Source organism: Heterodontus francisci, chromosome 1 (assembly GCF_036365525.1).
Source record: "Heterodontus francisci isolate sHetFra1 chromosome 1, sHetFra1.hap1, whole genome shotgun sequence".
NCBI classification, from domain to species: Eukaryota; Metazoa; Chordata; class Chondrichthyes; order Heterodontiformes; family Heterodontidae; genus Heterodontus; species Heterodontus francisci.
Window position 1 is genome coordinate 178,089,793 of NC_090371.1, and position 23,703 is coordinate 178,113,495.

Below are 23,703 nucleotides of genomic sequence, written 5' to 3' on the forward strand. Positions count from 1 at the left end.
TGAGGAGATGTCTTTGATCCTGGCATTAAACAGGCAACACAATCTTCGGAACTCCTGGTCTCGGCTGCAGAGGACAGTATCTATCCCTCGACTATACTGCCTCCTATCACTATCGCATTTCTTTTCATTCCCCCCACTTGAATAGTTTCCTGCACCATGGTGCTATGGTCAGTTTGCCCATCCATCCTGCAGTTCTTGTTCTCATCCACATAAGCAGCAAATACTTTGTACCTGTTGGTTAAAGTCAAGGGCCGAGGCTGTTCCATCACTGCATCCTGGATCCCCATACCTGCCTGACACACAGTCACACCCTCCTGTCCCTGACCATTGACCAACTCTAAATTTCCGCTTAATCAAAGGGTGTGACTGCCTCCTGAAACAAAGTGTCTAGGTACTTCTCCTCCTTCCTGATGCCCCGCAATGTCTGCACCTCGGACTCCAGCTCAGCAACTCTGAGCTGCAGTTCCTCAAGCTACAAACATTTACCACGGATATTATTGTCCAGGATTGCAATGTTCTCCACGAGCTCCCACATGCTACAGTTGCGGCACACCACCTGCCCTGCCATGTCTGTCTAGCCTTATTTATTTATTTGATCAGTTAATTAGTTGCTAGTTTAGTAAAGTAATAGCAAGTTACTTTTTCCTAGCTTAGAGACAAAAGAAAAACACGCACCAGCTCCTGAACGTAAAATAAGAATGAAAAGGAGCACCTCCTTTCCCCTTTGCACCAAGATCCCACATACACCAAATTCCTGACTTTAAGGGCTGGATTTTTCCTGCGGGCTTCTGAACCCCACCGTCAGGCTGAAGTGTGTGTTTGTTTCCCACACAGTGCGGGTTTCAGTCACTAATTATGACTTTCTCCAGAGCAGCCAATTAATGGCCAGAGGGTGGGCTCGCCATCCAATTACGGATGGCGGTCGGCCTCTCAACCTGGAGGGCCAATCAGAGGACTTCCAGTTTGAAAGCAGCAGCAGGATGCAAGGAAAGGTAAGTGAGGGAGAGGGCGCTTCAAAAGGGAGACACCCCTTCTCCAGATTTTTAAAGTTTAAAAATAAAATGGCTTTTGCAGCCAGGCCACCAGTGTGTGAACAGGGAAGTGGGGAGCCACTCTCCGGGGCAGCCTGCATCTGTTGCCGTACCCAGGCAGGCAGGGCCTCTAAGTCTGTCCAGTTTGCCACCTGTAGGCTGTCTCCAGGCAGTTAAACTGGCCTCTGGCGCCCCCAGGAACCTGGAGGCTGACTAGAAAAACCCAGTCATTAACAGCCCTTAATTGGTTTAATCGACTATCTGCTCCACATCCCCCAAAGCCCCCCCAACCCTCGCTCTGGGAAAATGATCTGGGTGTGGGATGGAGCTGGGAAGCAGCATGTAGGTTGGCGGTGCCCACATGCCTCTGTTCCCAGCCAGGCCTCACTATCAGGCTGTAACACTCAGTTTATGAAACACTCAGCTTTCCTATCACGCTGTGCTCCACGTAACATTTTGTGGCATGCAGTCTAGGACCATCTACCTGTACATAATATTTTGGGTAGTTCTACTTTGTCAGATTCCTTTTTAATGTGTGCCATTTTTTCCCCCAGCTGTACTCTGGTACTATATATAGCACTGAGTCTTCCCTCCCTGCCTGCGGCCGCCACCACCCCCCACCAATGGTTCTGCCTGAGCTCAGCAATTAGCAGCCTTCTTTCTATAATATGAATGCTTAAAGGGCCTAATAGATTAACAACTGTGATCTGTTTGATTTGTGATTCAAGGACATTGTTGGAAGAGTTGGGGGTGTTGAAGGAGGTGCTGCTTGAAAACTTCAGTGCTGAAGTACTCTATGTTTAATTGGCCCAATAGGATTGAAAGGATTCCAAAAAAATTAATTTTTTTTTATTTAAAGCAGTTCAAATAGATAAAAAGATGGGAACAGTGAAGTACCAAATTTCTGTTCACTATGACATGAGTGCTGATACTTCTAAACTGAGAGTCTATCCAAGATTCCGAGAGGCTTATGAGCATAGAGGCAGCAGGACAGTAAAGTCAAATACTTAGTAGAAACTTGTCAGACTCAAAGGGCTTGATTTTCAAATTGGGTTGGGGAACCCAACGTCTAGATAATTTTCGGGTCTTGACCCCGCACTGCATCTGCAGAGATCACACGACACAATCTCCAAGTATCAATGCTCTAATTGAGCTGGAGGTGAGCTCAGTGCCAAATTGGTGGCATCAAGCTAAGCAAGGAGGCAGGAGATGCTTGTTGGAGCCGTAGCCTCAAAGGTAGACGGCAGCCATGACGGGGCCTGCTGCTGCCTAGCACAAGAGAGGAGGCAGGAATTTGGAGGGTCAGAAGCCACAGCGCTCAGAGAATCGAGCAAAGGGCCAGGCAAACGGTACTGCATCCGATCTTGCAGCAAAATCCCTGGTGGCATAAATTTTTCCAGATTTAAAAAAAATCTTTGCAGCTCCCCACATTGAATATGACAGCTGTGCACCAGACTGTTCAGGTTTGGAGATTTCCGATTTGAAAATTGCCTCCTGGCCCATTAACAAGCTCCTCAAGGAGCTTAATGGGCCATTAATTGGAGGCACGCAGGTTTCTGGCTGTCCCCGTCGCCCTGCCCTCCCTTTGAAAATTGTATCTTGTTCTGTGACTCCCTCTGGGGCTGCAGTTTTCAATGCACGTGTGCACCCCTGCTCACCCCTCCTGCAATTGAAAAGTCAGCCCTCCCCATTTTGAATGGAAGGAAACTAAAGAAAAATGATGCCAAGTCCAGGCAGCAGCAACTAACAAATCTGAATAAATCTTAAATTGAAATTAGAAATCGTATCAACTCTTCAAAACAATAATAGTTTACTTTCCGTTTATCACTGTGTTCCACTAACAATATTCAAACCTATGGTGTGGGGGGGGGGGGAGGGGGGGGGTGGGGGGGGGTAGAAAAAAGTTACAATTTCAACAATAAGCCTGTGCCACGTAGAAACTTTGGTTCATTATATTACAGTAATCTGAATCCTACAGCCTGACTGATACCCCTTCCATCGAGTAAATTGAATGAAAATATATTAGGAATCCTGCAAAACCAATCCTCTAGCTAAATTTCTGATCTTCATGTGGGAGAATAAGTATGCTTGTGTTTATTCTCCCATCAGAAAGTACAGGTGCTCATGCAAAATGGACAGTGTGTGATTGAATGTGGACAGGTAGGATGAGTGGCAATGCAATAATGTATTGGGCAGTTCAGAGGTCATGCAATAAGCTGCACAACACAATTCCACATGGCTCAGGATTCAAAAAAAGGAGAATCTTTTTGTATTTCATAAATGGGGGGCAAAAATAGGTTTTCAACTGATCTACTGAGCTGGAAAAATCTGAAAATCTATCAGTGGAAATCAGTGAAAACTGATTTTAAATTTCTTTGTTTTCTCTGTATGTGTGCAGATCTCTTTGTTCTGTAGTCTAAGGTTACCATTAGACGATCAGCTTTGCATCAGAGAAAATTGATTTCTTCCTTCATACTGTTTGTGGTAAAACACAGCTGTGGTGTGAAGCTGTTTTTTAAAAACTAGTTTGTTGGATAGGCTGGACACCATTTTAATCTTATGAGTGTATGGATAGATGTATCTGTGCTCTCAAAATATGAAACATTTATTTGTTTGGGAGCAGAGATCTTTGAAGATCTGTAAGCATGCATGTGCTGAGTATGCTCCTGTTAGATCAATGCTAAGACATGGTGCAGATAATGTTGAACTTTGGTTTATAGTTTAAAACAGTGAGAAGTGATATTCCAGCCATCTGTATATATCTTTCCCGATTTTCATTTCCCTTGACGGTCAGGAGAGATCTATAATGTGTGCCACATTTCCAGGATTTCACCTTTGATCTTGATTGACGGGGGAGACCTTGTGCTCTGGGAGTTGGTTTGAAGAGGACCTTCGTTTTTCTGAGTGTTTAGTGAAAGACCCATTTTCTCATATGCTTCAGAGAAGGAGTCGACAATGGTCTGGGAGCTTAGTTTTAGAGTGAGCGCACACTCTAGCATCATCTGCATACTGAAGCATGTGACTAAGGTTGGCGTGATTTTGGTTTTAGATCGAAGGTGGCGTAGATTGAACAGTTGCCTGTCTGTTCTGTGGACTATGTCCATGCCTGTGGGTAGTTTGATTTAGGTGAGGTGTAGCATTGCAGTGAGGAAAATGGAGAAGAGAGTTGGTGCGATGTCACAACCTTGCTTAACCCCAGTCTTGACTGAGATGCGGTCTGTGGTGAGGATCATGGCTTGCATGTCATCGTGGAGTAGACGGAGGATGATGACAAACCTCTGAGGGCAGCCAAATTTAAGCAGGATGCTGCATAATCCTTCGCATTTGACAGAGTCAAAGGCTTTTGTGATGTTGAAAAAGGCAATTTTCAGCAGTTGCTGTTCCCTGCATTCTTCTTGGATTTTCTGCGCAGTGAAGATCATGTCTCTGGTGTCTCTCAATGGGTGAAAGCCATGCTGTGACTCCAGATGGACCTTTTTAGCCACTTGGAGGAGCCAATTGAGGAAGATCCTTGCAATGATCCTCCCTGTGGCAGACGAGATTCCTCTGTAGTTGCCACAGTCAGTCTTGTCTCTCTTCTTGAATACTGTCACAATCACAGCATCCCTGAAATCCCCCGGCAAGTACTCCTCATCCCGGATGAGGGATATGAGGTTGTACAGTTGTGCCAGGAGTGTATCTCTGCTGTGCTTCAGGATGTCAGCAGGGATCCCATCTGCTCCAGAGACCTTCTTGTTCTTCAGCTGTTGAATGGCTTTTTTGATCTTGCTCCGGATTTGGGTAGAACCTAGATTGAGCCAGATGGGATGTTAAGGAAGGAGTCGAGGACATTCAAGTCAAAGACAGGGTCTCAGTTGAGGAGTTCTCAGAAATGTTTCCTCCAGCGAGCACCAACTGCCTCCCTATCCTTGGTGAGTTCTCCTCCATGCTTGGCTCTCAGCGGTGGGGTCCCTTGAGTGCCTAGGCCATAGATCGCTTTGACAGCGCTGAAGAAACTGCACATGTTGTTGGTGTCCGCAAGTTGCTGGATCTCTCGTGCTCTTTCTACCCACCATTTGTACCCACCAAATGTGGACCATTTTTCATGTCTTGGAAGCCTACTCTCGGCGAAAGCAGACATAGACAACAAGGTCATCGCCCCCAATGTGCCAGCTCAGCCTTTGACTGACTGAAAAGAGAGTATTTGAAGATCAGTATCTCAAACCGTACAGTAAGATCATGGTTTACCAGGCAGCAGTGATCCCTATGCTCCAACATGCTTCAGAGACTTGGACAACCCACAGCCGGCATTTCAAAGCACTGGAGAAGTGTCACCAGAGGTGCCTCCGCAAAACCCTCCAAATCCAGTGGCAAGAAAGGCAATCCAGCAGCAGCGTCCTCTCCCAAGCCAACCTGCCTAGCATTGGGGCACTGATCACCCAAAACCAGCTCCACTGGGCGGGACCTGTCATTTGCATACCTGACACCAGACTCACGAAACAGCTGTTTGACTCACAACCTGGTTACGGTGGGAGACTCCCAGGAGGACAGCAGAAACGTTTTAGAGATGTCCTCAAAACATCCCTGAAGAGATCAAACAACCCATCAACTCATTGGTGTCCCTGGCTCCTGACCATCCTAAATGGAGAAAACTCATTCGGGAAGGCATCAAACACCTCGAGGCACTTCATCGGGAACAAGAGGAGGTGAAGTCGAGGCATCAGAGGGAGCGCACAAGCCTCCAAACTACTCATCTACCTGACCCTTCAAACAACACCTGCCACCCATGTGGCAAAGTTTACAGATCACGCATTGGACTTAACAGCCATAGGAACATTGGAAATAGGAGCAGGAGTAGGCCATTTGGCCTATTGGACCTGCTCCACCATTCAAACAGATCATAGCTGATCATCTACCTCTACGTCATTTTTCCCCACTATCCCCATCTCAGAACTCATTGTACTGGAGTGGAAGCAAGTCATCCTCGATCCCGAGTGACTCCTAAGAAGAGAAGATAATGTGTGCCTGATTCAATATTATCCATTTTACACTATTGCCCAAAGACAAAAATACCTCCTGTGACATGCAGCCTATAGGATTACTCCAGTCTGTAAGATGTGCTTTGTGATTGTCACCTACCAATTTCACATCAGTAATTGTAGTAGAATTGATGCCTTATTTAACTGTGGAGAAGTGTTGTTGTTCAGTATTTGTATTATACCTGGAAAGTAAGCATTGAGCTTTCTATTGGTCTAGCATTCTGGCATGTTATTTTTCTATGATTTTCATTGACTTTGCTTCTGATCGAAAGTTAGAATTTTGAGTAACTTTTCAAACTGCTTCCTTTACAGTAATTCTCATAACCAGAACTTGTCCTCTGTGATGCAGAAGTTATGCTTCTTTTATATTGTGACGTTGTTGAGTTGTCTGACCTATAAGATTAGCTGCTAGCTTATTTGGGCACAGATTAAATATAATGACATGTTACATTACCACTCTCTTTGACTCATCAGAATGTTAAAATTGAGACTGGGGTTTCTACAAGCTATTTACAACTATTTATTTACTAAGACAGGCATTTGTGAAGCACAAAAAAATTCAGTAAATAATATCAAAAACTATTAAAAAGTACCATAAGCAAAGTATGTAATGGATTAATTATCCTTTTGTAAGAAATGTCCTTGAAACTTTACAATTTTTGGATTGGTAAGTTGGTAAATAAAAATGAAAGAGCAGCTCAAAAAGAAGATTCACCCTCCTCCTGCAAACACCAGTTGGTTTTACCTGAAGTAAATGTACATGATTTAGCCTTCTGTAGTCTGGATATCAAGCAGGTCAGGGAAGCAGGTTCACTATGTTATTATTAGTGTAGTTGAATAACTGCGTTAATTAGAATATTCATTTTCCATTATCAACAATCTGGAATTAATGGGATATGTTGCACTGTTGGAAGTTTCAGTAAATTACGGTATTTCTTTCACAGCAGTAACTAGAATGCTCAAACTGTCTTGTGCGGTAAACTCAAATAGTCTTTGTGATAAATTGTCATTTCTGTACTTACAGAAGAATTTGAAGTTGTGCTAAGGGGAAATGGCTTCATGGCGGGCAGAGGCACAAATCTTATCTTATGCAGATACTACCTAAATGCTTCGACCATTATAAGTAAGTACACTAATAAATCTATGCTTATTTCTATATTAATATAAATTATATATGCAGATAATAACTTCATTTTATGGAGCAATTTGATTTTCCAATATTTGCTATATGGACACGAAAATGTGCAAACTACTGCTTTGCATTGTTTAAAGTAGAAACACAGCTAACATCAACTACAAAGAGAAAATGACAAATAACTAAGGGACTGTGCAACAAAGAAAAACTTATTTGAAGTTAACTGTGCCCCCACTGCGTTTAAATGGAATTAAAAGGGGTTTTGCTGCTGAGTGCTGATGATAGTGTTACAGGTCTGTGAGAAATGATCGATGTTCATAAAATTTGTGGATACAGAACTAATTACTTTGCCAACAAGTTTCCATTGCTACTTACTCAAATAGTTGTCAGTACATTAGAGGGGCAATATTCCGTGATCCAGTGCTCCAAGTGGGAAGTGTCGGTTGCAGGAAGGTCATGTTATTAAATCCTGGATGCGCAATGTCCATAAAAATTGATGGTTGGAAAGTCATGGGGTGAAATTTTGAGGACTTTGTTTTTGTTCATGGAATGTGAGCATTGTTGCCAATCCCTAATTGCCTTTAAGGTGGTGGTGAGCTGCCTTCTTGAACCACTGCAGCCCCCATCTGGTATAGATGCACTCATAGTGCTGTTAGGGAGATCCAGGATTTTGACCCAGTAACAGTGAAAAAATGGCGACATAGTTCCAAGTCAGGATGGCGTGTGGATTGGAGGGAAACTTGCAGGTGGTGATGCTCCCATGCATCTGCTGTCCTTGTTCTTCTGTGTGGAAGAGGTTGTGCATTTGGAACGTGTTGTCGAAGGAGCCTTGGCGAGTTGCTGCAACGCATCTTGTATATGGCACACACTGTTGCCACCGTGTGGTGGTGGTGGAGGTAGTGAATGGGGTGCCGATTAAGCAAGCTGCTTTGTCCTGGATGGTATTGAGCTTCTTGGGTGCTGTAGAAGCTGCACTCATCCAACCAAGTAGGCTGTATTCCATTACACTCCTCACTTGTGCCTTGTAGATGGTAGACAGGATTTGGGGAGTCAGTAGTTGAGTTACCTGCAGCAGAATTCCCAGCCTCTGACCAGCTCTTGTAGCCATGGTATTTATATGGCTGGTCCAGTTCAGTTTCTGGTCAATGATAACCACCAGAATGTTGATGGTGGGGGATTCAGCGATGATAATGCAATTGAACATCCTGGGGTGACGGTTAGTCACTCTCTTGTTTGAGATGGTCATTGCCTGCCACTTGTGTGGTACGAATAGTGCGTGCCACTTATCACCCCAAGCCTGAATGTTGTCCAGGCCTTGCTGCATGTGGGAACAGACTGCTTCAGTATCTGAGGAGTTGTGAATCATACTGAACATCGTACAATCATCAGCGAACATCCCCACTTCTGACCTTTTGATGGAGGGAAGGTCATTGATGAAGCAGCTGAAGATGGTTAGGCCAAGGACACTATCCTGAGGAACCCCTGCAGCGATGGCTTGGGGCTGAGATGATTAGCCTACAACAACCACAACCATCTTCCTTTGTGCGAGGAATGACTTCAACCAGTGGAGTGTTTTTCCCTGATTCCCATTGACTTAAATTTTGCTGGGACTTCTTGATGTCACACTTGGTGAAATGCTGCCTTGATGACAAGGGCAGTCACTCTCACCTCACCTCTTGAATTCAGCTCTTTTATCTATGTTTGACCAAGGTTATAATGAGGTCTGGAACCGAGTGATCCTGGCGGAACTCAAACTGAGCATTGGTGAGCAAGTTATTGCTGAGGAAGTGTCACGATTGCACTGTCAAATACATCTTCCATCACTTTCATGGGGCGGTAATTAGCTCTATTGGATTTGTCCTGCTTTTTGTGGACAGGACATAGCTGGGCAATTTTCCACATTGTTGGGTAGATGCCAGTGTTGTAGCTGTACTGGCACAACTTGGCTAGGGCATGGCTAATTCTGGAGCACCACTCTTGGTGGGATGTTGTCAGGGCCCATAGCCTTTGCAGTATCCAGTACCTTCAGCCATTTCTTGATGTCACGTGGAGTGAATTGAATTGACTGAAGACTGGCATCTGTGATTCTGGGGACCTCAGGAGGAGGCCGAGTTGGATCATCCAGTCGGCACTTCCGGCTGAAGATGGTTGCAAGTGCTTCAGTCTTGTCTGTTGCACTGATGTGCTGGGCTCCCCAGTCATTGAGGATGGGGATATTTGTGGAGCCTCTGCCTCCTGTCAGTTGTTTAATTGTCCACCACTATTCATAACTGGATGTGGCAGGACTGCAGGGCTTTGATCTGATCCATTGTTTGTGGGATTGCTTAGCTCTGTCTTTAACATATTGCTTATGCTGTTTAGCATGCATGTAGTCCTGTGTTTTAACTTCACCAGGATGCTACCTCTTTTTTAGGTATGCCAGGTGCTGCTTCTGGCATGCTCTCCTGCACTCCTCATTGAACCAGGGTTGATCCTTGGCTTGATGGTAACGGTAGTGTGGGTGATATGCCAGCTCATGAGGGCCGAAATAGTGGGACTGTTAATGGGTCAGGAATCCGTTTTAATCTGGAGCAGGCTTTGCTGTTGCTCTTCAACTTCAGCATTAGTGTCCTGCTTCCGAGTTCTCCAACCAATCAGGGAGGGTGGGAGGGATGACGCGCTGGATCCGTTAAAGGAAGGATTTTTAATTAGAGACCCCGGCGAGGGTCTGATGGGCTTATTTGGAAATGGGTTCCCAAGGCTGCAGCAACCACAGGAATGGAGAGGAAACCCTGGTCTCTCATTCTTACCTGGAGTTCCTCCAGTGAGATTGGAGGGACTGTAGTGAGGTGATCTTTCCCAAGGAGAGGAGGAAGAGGACAACCTCTCTAAACAAGCAGGTATGGATAGAAGTGACCGAGGAAGTCAGCAGGAGAATGTGATCCCTCCAACTTTGAGACCATGCACCAAGTGGATCAAGAGCCTCAGGAGGGTGGGAACAATGAGTGGCATAACACTTTCAGATGCTGAATCCCACACTCAGACTTTCCCAGCATTCTCCTGCACAGCAATCCTCAGACCAACATATTTTGCAGCTGTGCTCATTCCTCTCTCTCTAGGCACCTCACAATCCCATCAGAACAGCCAACACTCACACTCACCCTCATCCTATTGCCTTTACACCCATGCCTGATTGTCACGCTTCACAAATATTGTCCTTCGCTCCTATCCACACAAGTCATTTCTAACACTCATAATTCTCAGCTTTCTCTCCTTGCAGCGGAAGAGAGCACACAACTTTGTGAAAGGCAGAGAGCCTGGGGGGTGCAGGGGGCTGCAGGGAATGGCCCTCCAGTGACAGGAACCTTGACTGCCATGGGCAATGCATGCCCATCTGCTCCACTAGGAAGGAGGACTTGTTCCAGGAGACTGCAGATATCAGCAATCACCTGCTGTGAAAGCCTGAATCTCCTGAGGCACTGGTGTTCACACATGTCGAGAGAGCTGAACTTCTGCCTGTAGACCCTGTGTTGGGAGTCTCGCCTCCTTCCAGCTGGATCTCTATATCCATCCCCTCTGCCCTCTGGAGTGTAATTTGGCTGAGGAGAAGGCAGCTGCTTTTGGTGATAGTCTTGCCGTTGCTTCTCACCTTTCCCCTCAGCAGAGGTGGAAGGTAATGCTGTATATCCTGCTCCCATGCCATGGTAAAGGCTGAGAGCAGGGCAGTCCAACTAAGGTAAGTGAAATGCAAGACAGCTCCACGGGGGCTCCCTGCTTGCCTGCAATGCCGCCTGGGTGAAAGCCAGAAGAGGGATCCTGACCCAATGTCATGTTTTGGGGATTTAACCCCCCGCACACACCCAAACCTGCCTCCCCTTGCCTGTAAAAAGCTCCCTCATGGTCTTTGTGCTTTTAATTTTCCAAGATGTGCTTTCTGCTGGGAGTGTCTTATTGTGGAATTGTCTGTCTCGCATCAAGTGGAAGATCTAGGATGATTCTACTTTAATGTTTTCATATATATAACCATATATCTGCTACATTGCAATTTTTGGAAAAAACGGTTTTCTGCCTTTTACCTAGTAATTTGATGCTGTTGTGCCCATTTGAAGGCGTAAATAAGTGCCTCCCATTTGCCCCTGTTCTGCTCACTCCCCCTCCTTCCCTCCCTCCCTATCATTGTTCCTCCCTCTCATCATTCCCCCTCCGTCTCCCTCCCATCAATCCCCCTTCTTCCCCACATCTCCCCCTCCGACCTCCCTACCTCCTCCCTCTCCCTCCTCCATCCCCCTCTGCCCGTCCGCTGTCCCACCTCCATCCCTTTTTACTCCCATTTCCCTCTCCCCCCCCCCCCCCCCAGTGAACAGTGGTAAAGTGCTTCTTTTGAGCCCTTAGGAAGGTGTAACAGATTCTGTGCTTTCAAAACTGCTAAAGTGTGACACTTACTATCTGGAAGCAGTTTAATGTTACTAAAGGTATATTGGAGAACATAGGATTCTACAGAAATGAATCTTTTGAGAATCTGTTTGACTGTAGACAGATTTTGGAAAGATGTAAAGGTAACCGGGTTGTAGTGGTGGGTGATTTTAACTTCCCCAATATTGACTGGGACTCACTTAGTGCTAGGGGCTTGGATGGGGCAAAATTTGTAAGGAGCATCCAGGAGGGCTTCTTGAAACAATATGTAGATAGTCCAACTAGGGATGGGGCCGTACTGGACCTGGTATAGGGGAATGAGCCTGGCCAGGAGGTCGAAGTTTCAGTAGGGGAGCATTTCGGGAACAGTGACCATAATTCTGTAAGTTTTAAGGTACTTGTGGATAAGGATAAGAGTAGTCCTCGGGTGAAGGTGCTAAATTGGGGGAAGGCTTCTTCTTCTTTGGCCTCCTTGTCTCGGGAGACAATGGGTAAGCGTCTGGAGGTGGTCAGTGGTTTGTGGAGCAGCGCCTGGACTGGCTATATAGGCCAATACCAGAGTGACAGAACTGAAGAATTTAGATTGGGGGTGGCTATTTGAGGGTAAATCAACATCTGACATGTGGGAGTCTTTTAAACGTCAGTTGATTAGAATCCAGGACCGACATGTTCCTGTGAGGAAGAAGGATAAGTTTGGCAAGTTTCGGGAACCTTGGATAACGAGGGATATTGTGAGCCTTGTCAAAAAGAAAAAGGAAGCATTCGTAAGGGCTGGAAGGCGAACAGACGAAGCCCTTGAGGAATATAAAGGCAGTAGGAAGGAACTTAAGCAAGGAGTTAGGAGGGCTAAAAGGGGTCATGAAAAGTCATTGGCAAACAGGATTAAGGAGAATCCCAAGGCTTTTTATACGTATATAAAGAGCAAGAGGGTAACCAGGGAAAGGGTTGGCCCACTCAAGGACAGAGGAGGGAATCTATGTGTGGAGCCAGAGGAAATGGGCGAGGTACTAAATGAGTACTTTGCATCAGTATTTACCAAAGAGAGGGACTTGGTGGATGATGAGTCTAGGGAAGGGAGTGTAGATAGTCTGGTAGTCTGGGTCATGTCGTTATCAAAAAGGAGAAGGTGTTGGGCGTCTTGCAAAGCATTAAGGTAGATAAGTCCCCAGGGCCTGATGGGATCTACCCCAGAATACTGAGGGAGGCAAGGGAAGAAATTGCTGGAGCCTTGTCAGAAATCTTTGTATCCTCATTGGCAACAGGTGAGGTCCCAGAGGACTGGAGAATAGCCAATATTGTTTCTTTGTTTAAGAAGGGTAGCAATGATAATCCAGGAAATTATAGGCCGGTGAGCCTTCCGTCAGTGGTAGGGAAATTATTAGAGAGGATTCTTCGGGACAGGATTTAATCCCATTTGGAAACAAATGAAATTATTAGCGAGAGGCAACATGGTTGTGTGAAGGGGAGGTCGTGTCTCACTAACTTGATTGAGTTTTTTGAGGAAGTGACGAAGATGATTGATGAAGGAAGGGCAGTGAATGTTGTCTATATGGACTTCTATAAAGCTTTTGACAAGGTCCCTCATGGCAGACTGGTACAAAAGGTGAAGTCACACGGGATCAGAGGTGAGCTGGCAAGATGGATACAGAACTGGCTTGGTCATAGAAGACAGAGGGTAGCAGTGGAAGGGTGCTTTTCTGAATGGAGGGCTATGACTAGTGGTGTTCCGCAGGGATCAGTGCTGGGTCCTTTGCTGTTTGTAGTATATATAAATGATTTGGAGGAAAATGTAGCTGGTCTGATTAGTAAGTTTGCGGACGACACAAAGGTTGGTGGAGTTGCGGATAATGATGAGGATTGTCAGAGGATACAGCAGGATATAGATCGGTTGGAGACTTGGGCGGAGAAATGGCAGATGGAGTTTAATCTGGACAAATGTGAGGTAATGCATTTTGGAAGATCTAATACAGGTGGGAAGTATACAGTAAATGGCAGAACCCTTAGGAGTATTGACAGGCAGAGAGATCTGGGCGTACAGGTCCACAGCTCACTGAAAGTGGCAACGCAGGTGGATAAGGTAGTCAAGAAGGCATACGGCATGCTTGCCTTCATCGGTCGGGGCATAGAGTATAAAAATTGGCAAGTCATGTTGCAGCTGTACAGAACCTTAGTTAGGCCACACTTCGAATATTGCGTGCAATTCTGGTCGCCACACTACCAGAAGGACGTGGAGGCTTTGGAGAGGGTACAGAGGAGGTTCACCAGGATGTTGCCTGGTCTGGAGGGCATTAGCTATGAGGAGAGGTTGGAAAAACTCGGATTGTTTTTACTGGAACGACGGAGGTGGAGGGGCAACATGATGGAGGTTTACAAAGTTATGAGCGGCATGGACAGAGTGGATAGTCAGAAGCTTTTTCCCAGGGTGGAAGAGTCAGTTACTAGGGCACATAGGTTTAAGGTGAGAGGGGCAAAGTTTAGAGGGGATGTGCGGGGCAAGTTTTTTACACAGAGGGTGGTGAGTGCCTGGAACTTGCTGCCAGGGAGAGGTGGTGGAAGCAGGTACCATAGAGACGTTTAAGAGACATCTTGACAAATACATGAATAGGATGGGAATAGAGGGATACGGACCCCGGAAGTGCAGAAGGTTTTAGTTTAGACAGGCATCAAGATCGGCGCAGGCTTGGAGGGCCGAATGGCCTGTTCCTGTGCTGTACTGTTCTTTGTTCTTTGTAACAGTAGATTTCTTTGGGAGAAATCATTAAATATGCAATTTTTTCTCTAGGTTGAAGCCATCGAATTTAGTCAATTTGTTTATCCATAAACTTCTGGAGATAAATTTCCCAGAATGTATGTGTTGTTTTGATGTTAATCTGTCTCATTCTTGCTGCAAAGTTTAATGGCCTTTTTTAAAAAAAAAAATGTGTTAAATTTACTACCTTCGGAAACAAGTTTATTCGCCAGTTCATTAAACAGTTCAGTATAAGGAATTCATGCAATGATTCATTTTCCAGATGAGAGACCAAGTGGCATGGCGACAGATAATTACCTGCTGTGCCCAGCACCCAGGCTGCAGGAAGTGGGGCAGTAAGTACTTATTTCTTGTAAGTCTGTAATTATAAATAACCAGACATCTGGCAGGATATCATTGAACGTCCGAGTTTCACTTCATACTGCACTGCGTAGAGTTTCATTATTGATCATTACATATCACATGATTATCTTCCATCTATTTTTGCACTATATGTAACCAAAGTTGGCGTCAGAAATCAATTCCTCATGACAGATTCAGGTGAACTCCCAGGACACGGCAGAGGTATTAAATGGCTACTTTGCTTCAGTTTTCCCTCCGGTTGGCTGTGCTAAGTGATCATTAATGCAATGCATGGTTGTAAGTTATCAAGTCAATATAATCCTGGAATGAATAAGGGGGTCTCGAAACATATCGGACTGCTGATCCTGTTGGCAGTCACCTGTGGGTAAAGGCCTGCTCAGGTCTGCAAAAAAAAACCTGACCCAAGCCCGACCAGGCCCGAGTTCTTCCATTTTCTTCCCGTGCCCGGCCCGACCCGACCGACCATCAGTTAACTTACCTTCCGTTTTTCACGTTGCTGATCTGCACAAGCTTAAAATAACTGTAACAAAGCCACCTTTCTAGTCAAAACATTACATTAACAGTGAAGCTATTTACCTGTGATAGAGCGTGTCCGACCCGACCCGGCCTGACCCGAGCCCGAATGCCGGACCCGGAAGTACAACCCGACCCAACCCGAATCCGACACATTGTCGGGTCCCGTCGGGTTCGGGTCGGGTAGCAGACCTTTACCTGAGGGTGCCCGGTGAAATAGGTAATGTGCTAAATGAGCCTTTTACTTACATATGTAACAGCTTGCTGAAGCCAGAGATTATTCCCATGAATTGGAGGGAAACTCATGTGCCAATATTCAAAAAGGGCAACTTGTCAGAACTGGAAAATTAGAGAACAGTTAGCATATCTTTAGTTATGAGGAAATGACTAGAAATGATCATTGGAGCTAATGGCTTGGAATTTCCTTTAGGTGGTTTCTAAATGTGGAAAATAGGCAGAGAGTGATCACTGCACCCAAAAGTGGAGGTCCAAAGATCAAGAAATTGGTCTTTTCCTTCATCTAAATATTCCGGGTGAGCTGTGGGTGCCTGCCGCACCTCCGCACACAGTTTATCTGATAGATACATTAAATTTCTGGTCATCTGTTTTGCTCGAAGGAGAACTCTGGCAGAGGAGTGTAGGATAGCAGGAGGGAGACATAATGTGGCCAGCAGCAGCCATTGGAAGTATTGTGGAGCTGGCTGAACAGAATGGAAAAACAATTTGCTTACCTGCTCGATGCCCACTGCTGACTAGGCCACATCTTTGTCCCGAAAACCTAAGTAGAACAGCTCCGAGCCCTGCTTCACTCAGGGTAGCTCAAACTCTTGTAAGGATCCTTAAATAGATATTAAGCCCTTTCATTAGCCTGTCAAATAGCCCAGTCCAATTTTGGGACCAATGTTTTTCAGGCATTCATGGGGCACAGAGCATTAACCCCACAAATTAATCCTTTTTTGTACTTATATGCCAATAAAACACATGCAATGCAGATCAATTTCTAAACCAATTTGCATGACTATCTAGACAAAGAACAGGTCATTAGAGAGTCCCAATACAGCTTCTGGAAAAGGACAGTCTCACTAGCATGGTTGAATTTTTTGAGAATTAATATAAATAAAAATAAAATGGCAATAGATCTCCAGGACTGGATGTTTCTCACCCTAGTGCATAAAAAAAAAGTTAAGGAAACTGCAGATGCATTAGTCACATTTTCCAAAGTTCTGTAGACTTGGGAATTGTGCCTTTGGATTGGAAAATTGCAAGTGTCATGTGATTATTTAAAATTATAGTCCTGACAGTTTTTTACATCATTTGTGGAGATGTTATTGGAATCATCAGCAGTGAAAAATGGCCGAGCATATGGACAAGTATGATCTGATCATAAAGAGTTAGCATGGACTTGTGAAGGATATGTCATGCTAACTAAACTTGTTGAGTTCTTTGAGGAGGTCATTAACATGGTGGATATGGGATTGTCTATAGATGTTGTCTATATGGACCTTCAGAAGGCACTTGATAACGTTCCGTGCAAAATTCTCAGCAAAAATGAAAGCGCACAAATTGGAGGTACCCTAGTGACATGGGTTGATAATGGGTTAGGATGAAGGTGACAGCGAGTAGCCATCCTCTCCCCTCTCTCTTTCCTTCCTCCTTTCTTTTGCCCTTCTCCTCCCTCTCTCTCTTTCCCTTCCTCTCATGAGGCTGAGCAGATGGCAGTTCTTGGATAGCTGAAAGCAGAAATGGAGAAGTGAGGAGGCTGAGTTAAGGGAAGTGCAGTGGGGTGGAAAGCAAGATGTGCATGGTCACAACATAAGCAGCTTGCATTCCATGCTAGATAGCAGGATGAGGGTGAGGTGTGTTTTAAAAAGGGGGATAAGGCAGTAACATACCGTCATCCTGAATGCCCTCAGCAATGCTGAATGCATTCTATGATGCATACTGCACCATAATTTGGAGAGTTTAGGTGATGTAGATGTGCCTGACCTTGTCCACTTTTGCTCTGCTTCCTTGATCCTTTTATAGGTCACCTTGTCCCTCAAGAGAGAGTGAAGAATGTCAGTGATTGTGTTGTACTGTGTTTGGGTGATGTGTCTGCAATAACAGAATAGCTGGAGATATGTGGAAGGAGCAAGAGGTGAGTGTGAGGCTGGCAGTATTGGTATCTGTCTGAGGGTGAGGGTGAGGTGGATTATCTGAAATTAGGCATGAGGCCTGATTGCTAGAGATTGCTGACGGATGAGCGATAGCGGTGCAGGGCATTGAGCAGTGTGTGAGATTGAAGGAGTGATGAGTAGGAGAGGCCATGTGAAGATGCATTCACTGACTTTGACCACCTGTGTAAGATCATTGAACCTCCAGCAACACTGCTGCCGGGCTCCCAGGGCCAGACTCTGGGGACTGGTCTCCCTGGCCACCTGCTCCCATTCCCTTCTCTTGGCCCCCTGCACAGGGGTCGGCAACATGTCTGTACATGGATACCAGTGTCTGTGGCAAAAATTTTGGGGTTCGTGACTGGTAATTTCAGGGATGAGAAATTTTCCATTGACTTCTTCTTCCAGACCAGTTAGTTTTAAAAAAAAAAATCGGGAGTCATCAGTTCCACAGCTGACACGTGTTTAGAGCGGGAGCAGCGCTACCAATTTGGACAGGTTTGGGGTTTTCCGGCGGGTTCCGATTTATTTTTAAAAGCCCGTGAGAAAACCACAAATTGGAAGCTCTGTTCCTGCTCTAAACACGTGTCAGCAGTGAAACTGAAGGCTGTGATTTTTTTTTTAAACTGAGCAATCACAAAGCTGAGAGTTCCCACTCTCTGCAAGTATCAGAGAGAAAGGGACAGAGAGGGAGGAGAGGGAGGGAGGGGAGAGGGGGGAGAGAGAGGTAGGGAGGCAGAGAGAGAGAGAGAGGCATGCAGGGAGAGAGCGAGGGAGGCAGAGAGAGAGAGAGAGAGGGGACAGAGAGAGTGGGAGGGAGAGAGAGAGGCAGAGAGAGTGGGTGGAGAGAGCAGAGAGAAGAGAGAGGAGCAGAGATACAAGGGGCAGAGAGAGAGAGAGTGGGGGCACAGAGAGGGAGAGAGAATGGGGGCACAAAGAGAGAGAGCGAGGAAGGAATGACACAGGGGAGGGGTGGACAGCACAGAGAGGGAGGGATGACACAGAGAGGGAGGGACGACACAGAGCGGAGACACGGAAAAGGAGGGGGAGAGAGCGACAGAGAGAGTGACAGTCATCCAAACAGAGAGAGAGAGAAGTGGGAGAGAGAGCAATCAAGATCACTCCTGACAATGAACAGCTATCCGGAATACTCTGCATTCTACAAGTTTGCAGGCAAACATTGACTACTTGTGCAAGCAAAAAAATGCCAGGTATCTCATGAAATCAGTGTTCAACATAGTGACCAGAAAGTAAGTCAATAAATTAGTGTTCTCATTTAAAGCTTCTTCACAAAAATGCACCTTTGTTGTTGTTTTGATTCATAGTAAGATAAATATTTAATGCCTTTATCTTTCTGAAATTGTCTCACTGTCCCACTATGCAAGACAAAATTATAATATGGTCCCACACATAAAAATGTTGGATACCCCTGCTTCAAACCTTTAATCTTGTGTTTTAAAATAACCTAGCAGCAAAAGTAATGGCAAAAGTAATTCGCATTGGCATTGCATACTATTTTGCCTCCTAGCTAGCTAATACTGTTGTGCTGCTCTCCATTGATATTTGCATGCTTAGCTGCTCTATTTATAGGGAGCAATGTGTTTGAAATTGGACTGTGTTTTGATGGCATTAGATTGGATATACTCTTTATCAACAGATTAATCGCTCCTATGTCCGTGGCTAAGTCAATAATTTTGTCAAATGTCCGTGGTGCAACATATTGGTGCTTATCCTTACCCCTGCAGAAACAGTAGGTAGAATTTTCCTAGCCCAGTGAGGCTGGTTCCATTGTATGCAGGGTGAAAAAAGGCCAGAAATTCATGTTGGGTCGGATCCCAAAGTCATTTCACCCTCTTCTGGCTTTCCCTTGGGGTGGATTGAAGGCGAGCAGGGAACCCCCTTGGATCTGAAACAAAAACAAGAAATGCTGGAATCACTCAGCAGGTCTGGCAGCATCTGTGGAAAGAGAAGCAGAGTTAACGTTTCGGGTCAGTGACCCTTCTTCGGAACCCTTTCCACAGATGCTGCCAGACCTGCTGAGTGATTCCAGCATTTCTTGTTTTTGTTTCAGATTTCCAGCATCCGCAGTATTTTGCTTTTATTATAACCCCCTTGGATCTGCCAGGTAAATAATTCGGAAGCAGTTTTTGTAGTTAGGAAGGCAATTAAGACCTATTTTAACCCTGAATCCTACATTTCCCAGCCAGGGGACTTGGTTCCCAACCTGTCAGCAACTCACCGAGGTGAGTGTACAGTGGGAAGAGTTACCTCAATGAAACTGACAAGCTGGGAAAGCTTTGATCAGTTACACTGAAGAGCTCCAGCCATGGCCATTGAAAAACTGCTGTTTGAAGCAGTTCTTCTGTCAGAGAGTGCTTTCACTGCTTGAGAGGTGAGTGCCAACTTATTAGAATGCGCTTCACCTGTTTTGCCTTTCATTCAACTTCAGCTGCACTTTCCTGCTGCCTGCTTTTGCTGCTCCACCTTGCTCCTATGCTGAGGGTGAGGAGCAGAGCCCACACCACCACCAACAGCTCCAGCAGCAGCTGGAGCAACACCAGCCGCAGCACCAGATGCCTTCTCTTCAGTCGCATGCCCCTCCATGGGACAGAGAAGATCGACACTGTGAACCAGCTGGAAGGAGGCACGACCCCCAAATAGGGTCTACAGGCAGAGATCAGCTCCCTCAACTTGTCTGAGCACCACTGTCTCGGGAGGCTCAGGCTTTCATGGCAGGTCACTGCTGTCATCTGCAGCCCCCTAGAACAAGACCTCCTTCCCAGTGGAGCAGGTGAGCACGAATTGCCGGTGGCTTTCAAGGTGCCTGTCAATAGGGGGCCACGCCCACCCCCTCACCAACCCTGGCACTCTACCTCTTGCCAAGGCTGTTTGTTCTCTTTGCAAGGAGAGAAAGCAGAGAGGTTTGAGTGACTGTAATGGCTGGTGTGGAGAGGAGGGAAGGACACCATTTTGGGAGGATGACAGTGAAGCAAGAGTGCAAGATGCCAAGAGACTGAGGGTGAGTATGAGTGTTGGCTGTTCTGATGGGGATGTGAGATACCAACAGAGAGAGGAATAACTGGAGCTGCAAGGGTCTGTTCCATTTTTTAAATTCTTTCATGGGACGTGGGCATTGCTGGCCAGGCCAGCATTTATTCCCATCCCAATCAAGCGGACTGCTTTGTCCTGGATGGTGTCGAGCGTCTTGAGTGTTTTTGGAGCTGCACTCATCCAGGCAAGTGGAGAGTATTCCATCACACTCCTGACTTGTGCCTTGTAGATGGTGGACAGGCTTTGGGGAGTCAGGAGGTGGGTTACTCGCCTCAGGATTCCTAGCCTCTGACCTGCTCTTGTGGCCACAGTACATATACGGCTGGTCCAGTTCAGTTTCTGGTCAATGGTATCCCCCAAGATGGTGATAGTGGGGGATCTAGTGGTGGTCATGCCATTGAATGTTAAGGGCAGATGCTTGGATTTTCCCTTGTTGGAGATGGTCATTGCCTGTGTGGCGTGAATGTAAATTGCCACTTATCAGGCCAAGCCATTGTGCAGGTCTTGCTGCATATGGACACGGGCTGCTACATTATTTGAGGAGTCGTGACTGGTGCTGAACATTGTCCAATCATCAGCGAACATCCCCACTTTTGACCACCTGATGTAGGGAACATCATTGATGAAGCAGCTGAAAATGGTTGGGCCTGGGACACCACCCTGAGGAACTCCTGTGGTGGTGTCCTGGGATTGAGATGATTGACCTCCAACAACCACAGCCATCTTCCTTTGTGCAAGGTATGACTCCAGCCAGCGGAGGGTTTTCTCCCTGATTCCCATTGACTCCAGTTTTGCTAGGGCTCCTTGATGCCATACTCGGTCAAATGTTGCCTTGATGTCAAGGGCAGCCACTCTCACCTCACCTCTTGAGTTCAGCTCTTTTGTCCATGTTTGAACCAAGGCTGTAATGAGGTCAGGAGCTGAGTGGCTTTGGCGGAACCCAAACTGAGCATCACTGAGCAGGTTATTGCTGAGGAAATGCCGCTTGATAGCACTGTTGATGACACCTTCCATCACTTTGCTGATTATTGAGAGTAGACTGATAGGGTAGTAATTGGCCGGGTTGGATTTGTCCTGCTTTTTCTGTAGAAGACATACCTGGGCAATTTCCCACAATGTCAGGTGGATACCAGTGTTGTAGCTGTACTGGAAATGCTTGGCTAGGGGCGCGGCAAGTTCTCGAACACAAGTTTACAATACTACTGCCAGAATGTTATCAGGGCCTTTGCAGTGTCCAGTGCCTTCAACCATTTCTTGATATCATGTGTAATGAATCGAATTGGCTGAAGACTGGCATCTATGATGTTGGGGACCTCAGGAAGAGTCCGAGGTGGATCATCCACTTGGTACTTTTGGCTTAAGATGGATGCAAATGCTTCAGCCTCGTCTTTTGCACTGATGTGCTGGGCTCACTAGTCATTGAGGATGGGGATATTTGTAGAGCCTGTTCCTCTTATTAGTTGTTTAATTGTCCACCATCATTCACGCCTGGATGTGGCAGGTCTGCCGAGCTTAGATCTGATCTGTTGGTGTGGGATCACTTAGCTCTGTCTATTGCATGCTGCTTCCACTGTTTGGCATGCAAGTAGCCCTGTGATGTAGCTTCATCAGGTTGATCCCTCATTTTGAGGTATGCCTGGTGTTGCTCCTCGCATGCTCTCCTGCACTCTTCATTGAACCAGGTTTGGTCTCCTGGCTTGATGGTAATGGTAGAGTGGGGTATATGCCAGGCTATGAGGTTGCAGATTGTGGTTGAATACAATTCCGCTGATGCTGATGGCCCACAGTGCCTCATGGATGCCTAGTTTTGAGTGGCTGGATCTGTTCAAAATTTATCCCAATAAGCAAGGTGGTAGTGCCACACAACCTGATGGAGGGTATCCTCAATATGAAGATGGGACTTTGTCTCCACAAGGACTGTGAGGTGGTCACTCCTACCAATACTGTCATGGGAAGATGCATCTTTGACTGGTTGATTGGTGAGGAGGAGATCAGGTATGTTTTTCTCTCTTGTAGGCTCGCCCAGTCTAGTAGCTAGGTCCTTTTGGACTCGGCCAGCTGCGTCAGTAGTAGTGCCATCGAGCCACTTTTGATGATGGACACTTAAGTCCCCCACCCAGCTGAGGGGGATGTGGGGGGCGGTAGGTGGTAATCAGCAGGAGGTTTTTGAGCCCATGTTTGACCTGATGCCATAAGACTTCATGGGGTCCAGAGTCAATGTTGAGGACCCGCAGGGCAACTCCCTTGCGGCTGTATACCACTGTGCCTCCACCTCAGAACATACCCAGGGATGGTGCTGGTGGTGTCTGGGACATTGTCTGTAAGGTATGATTCCATGTGTCATGTGTTCTCTGTGTTATCTTAAGCAACACAGTGAGGTATGTGGATTCCAGTTCCTTGCAGATCTCTAAAAGATTTATCAACAGCTAAACTAGTATATACAATACAGAGCAAACTATATACAGAACTGTGACTACGGCCTCTAGTCACATAATGACATCCTGGTACTTAGCTCATTAGCATTCTAAGTTCTTAAATGGACATCACTCTTAAGGCAATCATTAAACATCCCCTTTCTTTCTAAAGATACGTCTTGTACGCTACAAGTAAAAACACACAAAATTGGACAATATCAAAATTAGTTATACGGGATAGAGATTATAAAATTTACAAGTATAAAGATAGGGATTGTGAAATTTACGAGTGCAGAAGCTTAAGAGTTCATAGATCGTTTCGGTGGTTTGACAACTGTTCCAGATCTTGTTACGGTATAACCTTCTGGAGATGTGGATTTCACCCTTGGCTGTTCTTGGCTTGCAGACGTATTTTCAATGTGTTGTTTGTTGTCCTGTGGTTCTGTCACACTCTCATCGTTGGAGTGTGTTCTTTAGAGTCTGCTGTGCGCAATTGGAGTATTGCACACTTCTCTTAATTGCTTTGGTTCCTCTTCAACACTGCTCCGCTAGAAGTTGTAACCTCATGGGACTTAGGCTCACTGCATACTTTGGATACCTCTGCGGGTAACCATGTTCTTATTGTGTGGTGTATGACCCTGACCTTTTATCCCACGAGTAGTTGAGGTAGTTCAGCCCCCTGCTTGTCGGTCATGCATCATCTTCATTTTCTCTTGATTTTCAAGCAGTGTCTCCTGCATTTTGGAGAATTCAGACAGATGACAGTTTGGCAGAATCTTTCACCCTTGTCTGCCAAACATGATCTCTGCTGGTGACGGTAAGCCCATATCAATGGGTGTAGCTCTGAGGTGGAGCATGGCAACACAAAAGTCTTGCTTTGTTCT

The 23,703-nt window shown here is 45.9% G+C and overlaps 1 protein-coding gene across 1 annotated transcript in view; it reads left to right on the forward strand.

Annotated features, from left to right (window-relative positions):
• The window catches only part of antxr2a (ANTXR cell adhesion molecule 2a), a 307,229-nt gene that overhangs the window by 89,241 nt on the left and 194,285 nt on the right, over nt 1-23,703 (forward strand). The window contains exons 9-10 of the mRNA XM_068038944.1: nt 7,074-7,172; nt 14,588-14,660. Of these exons, the coding sequence (XP_067895045.1) occupies nt 7,074-7,172; nt 14,588-14,660 (172 nt within the window). The remainder of the gene's footprint in view (nt 1-7,073; nt 7,173-14,587; nt 14,661-23,703) is intronic.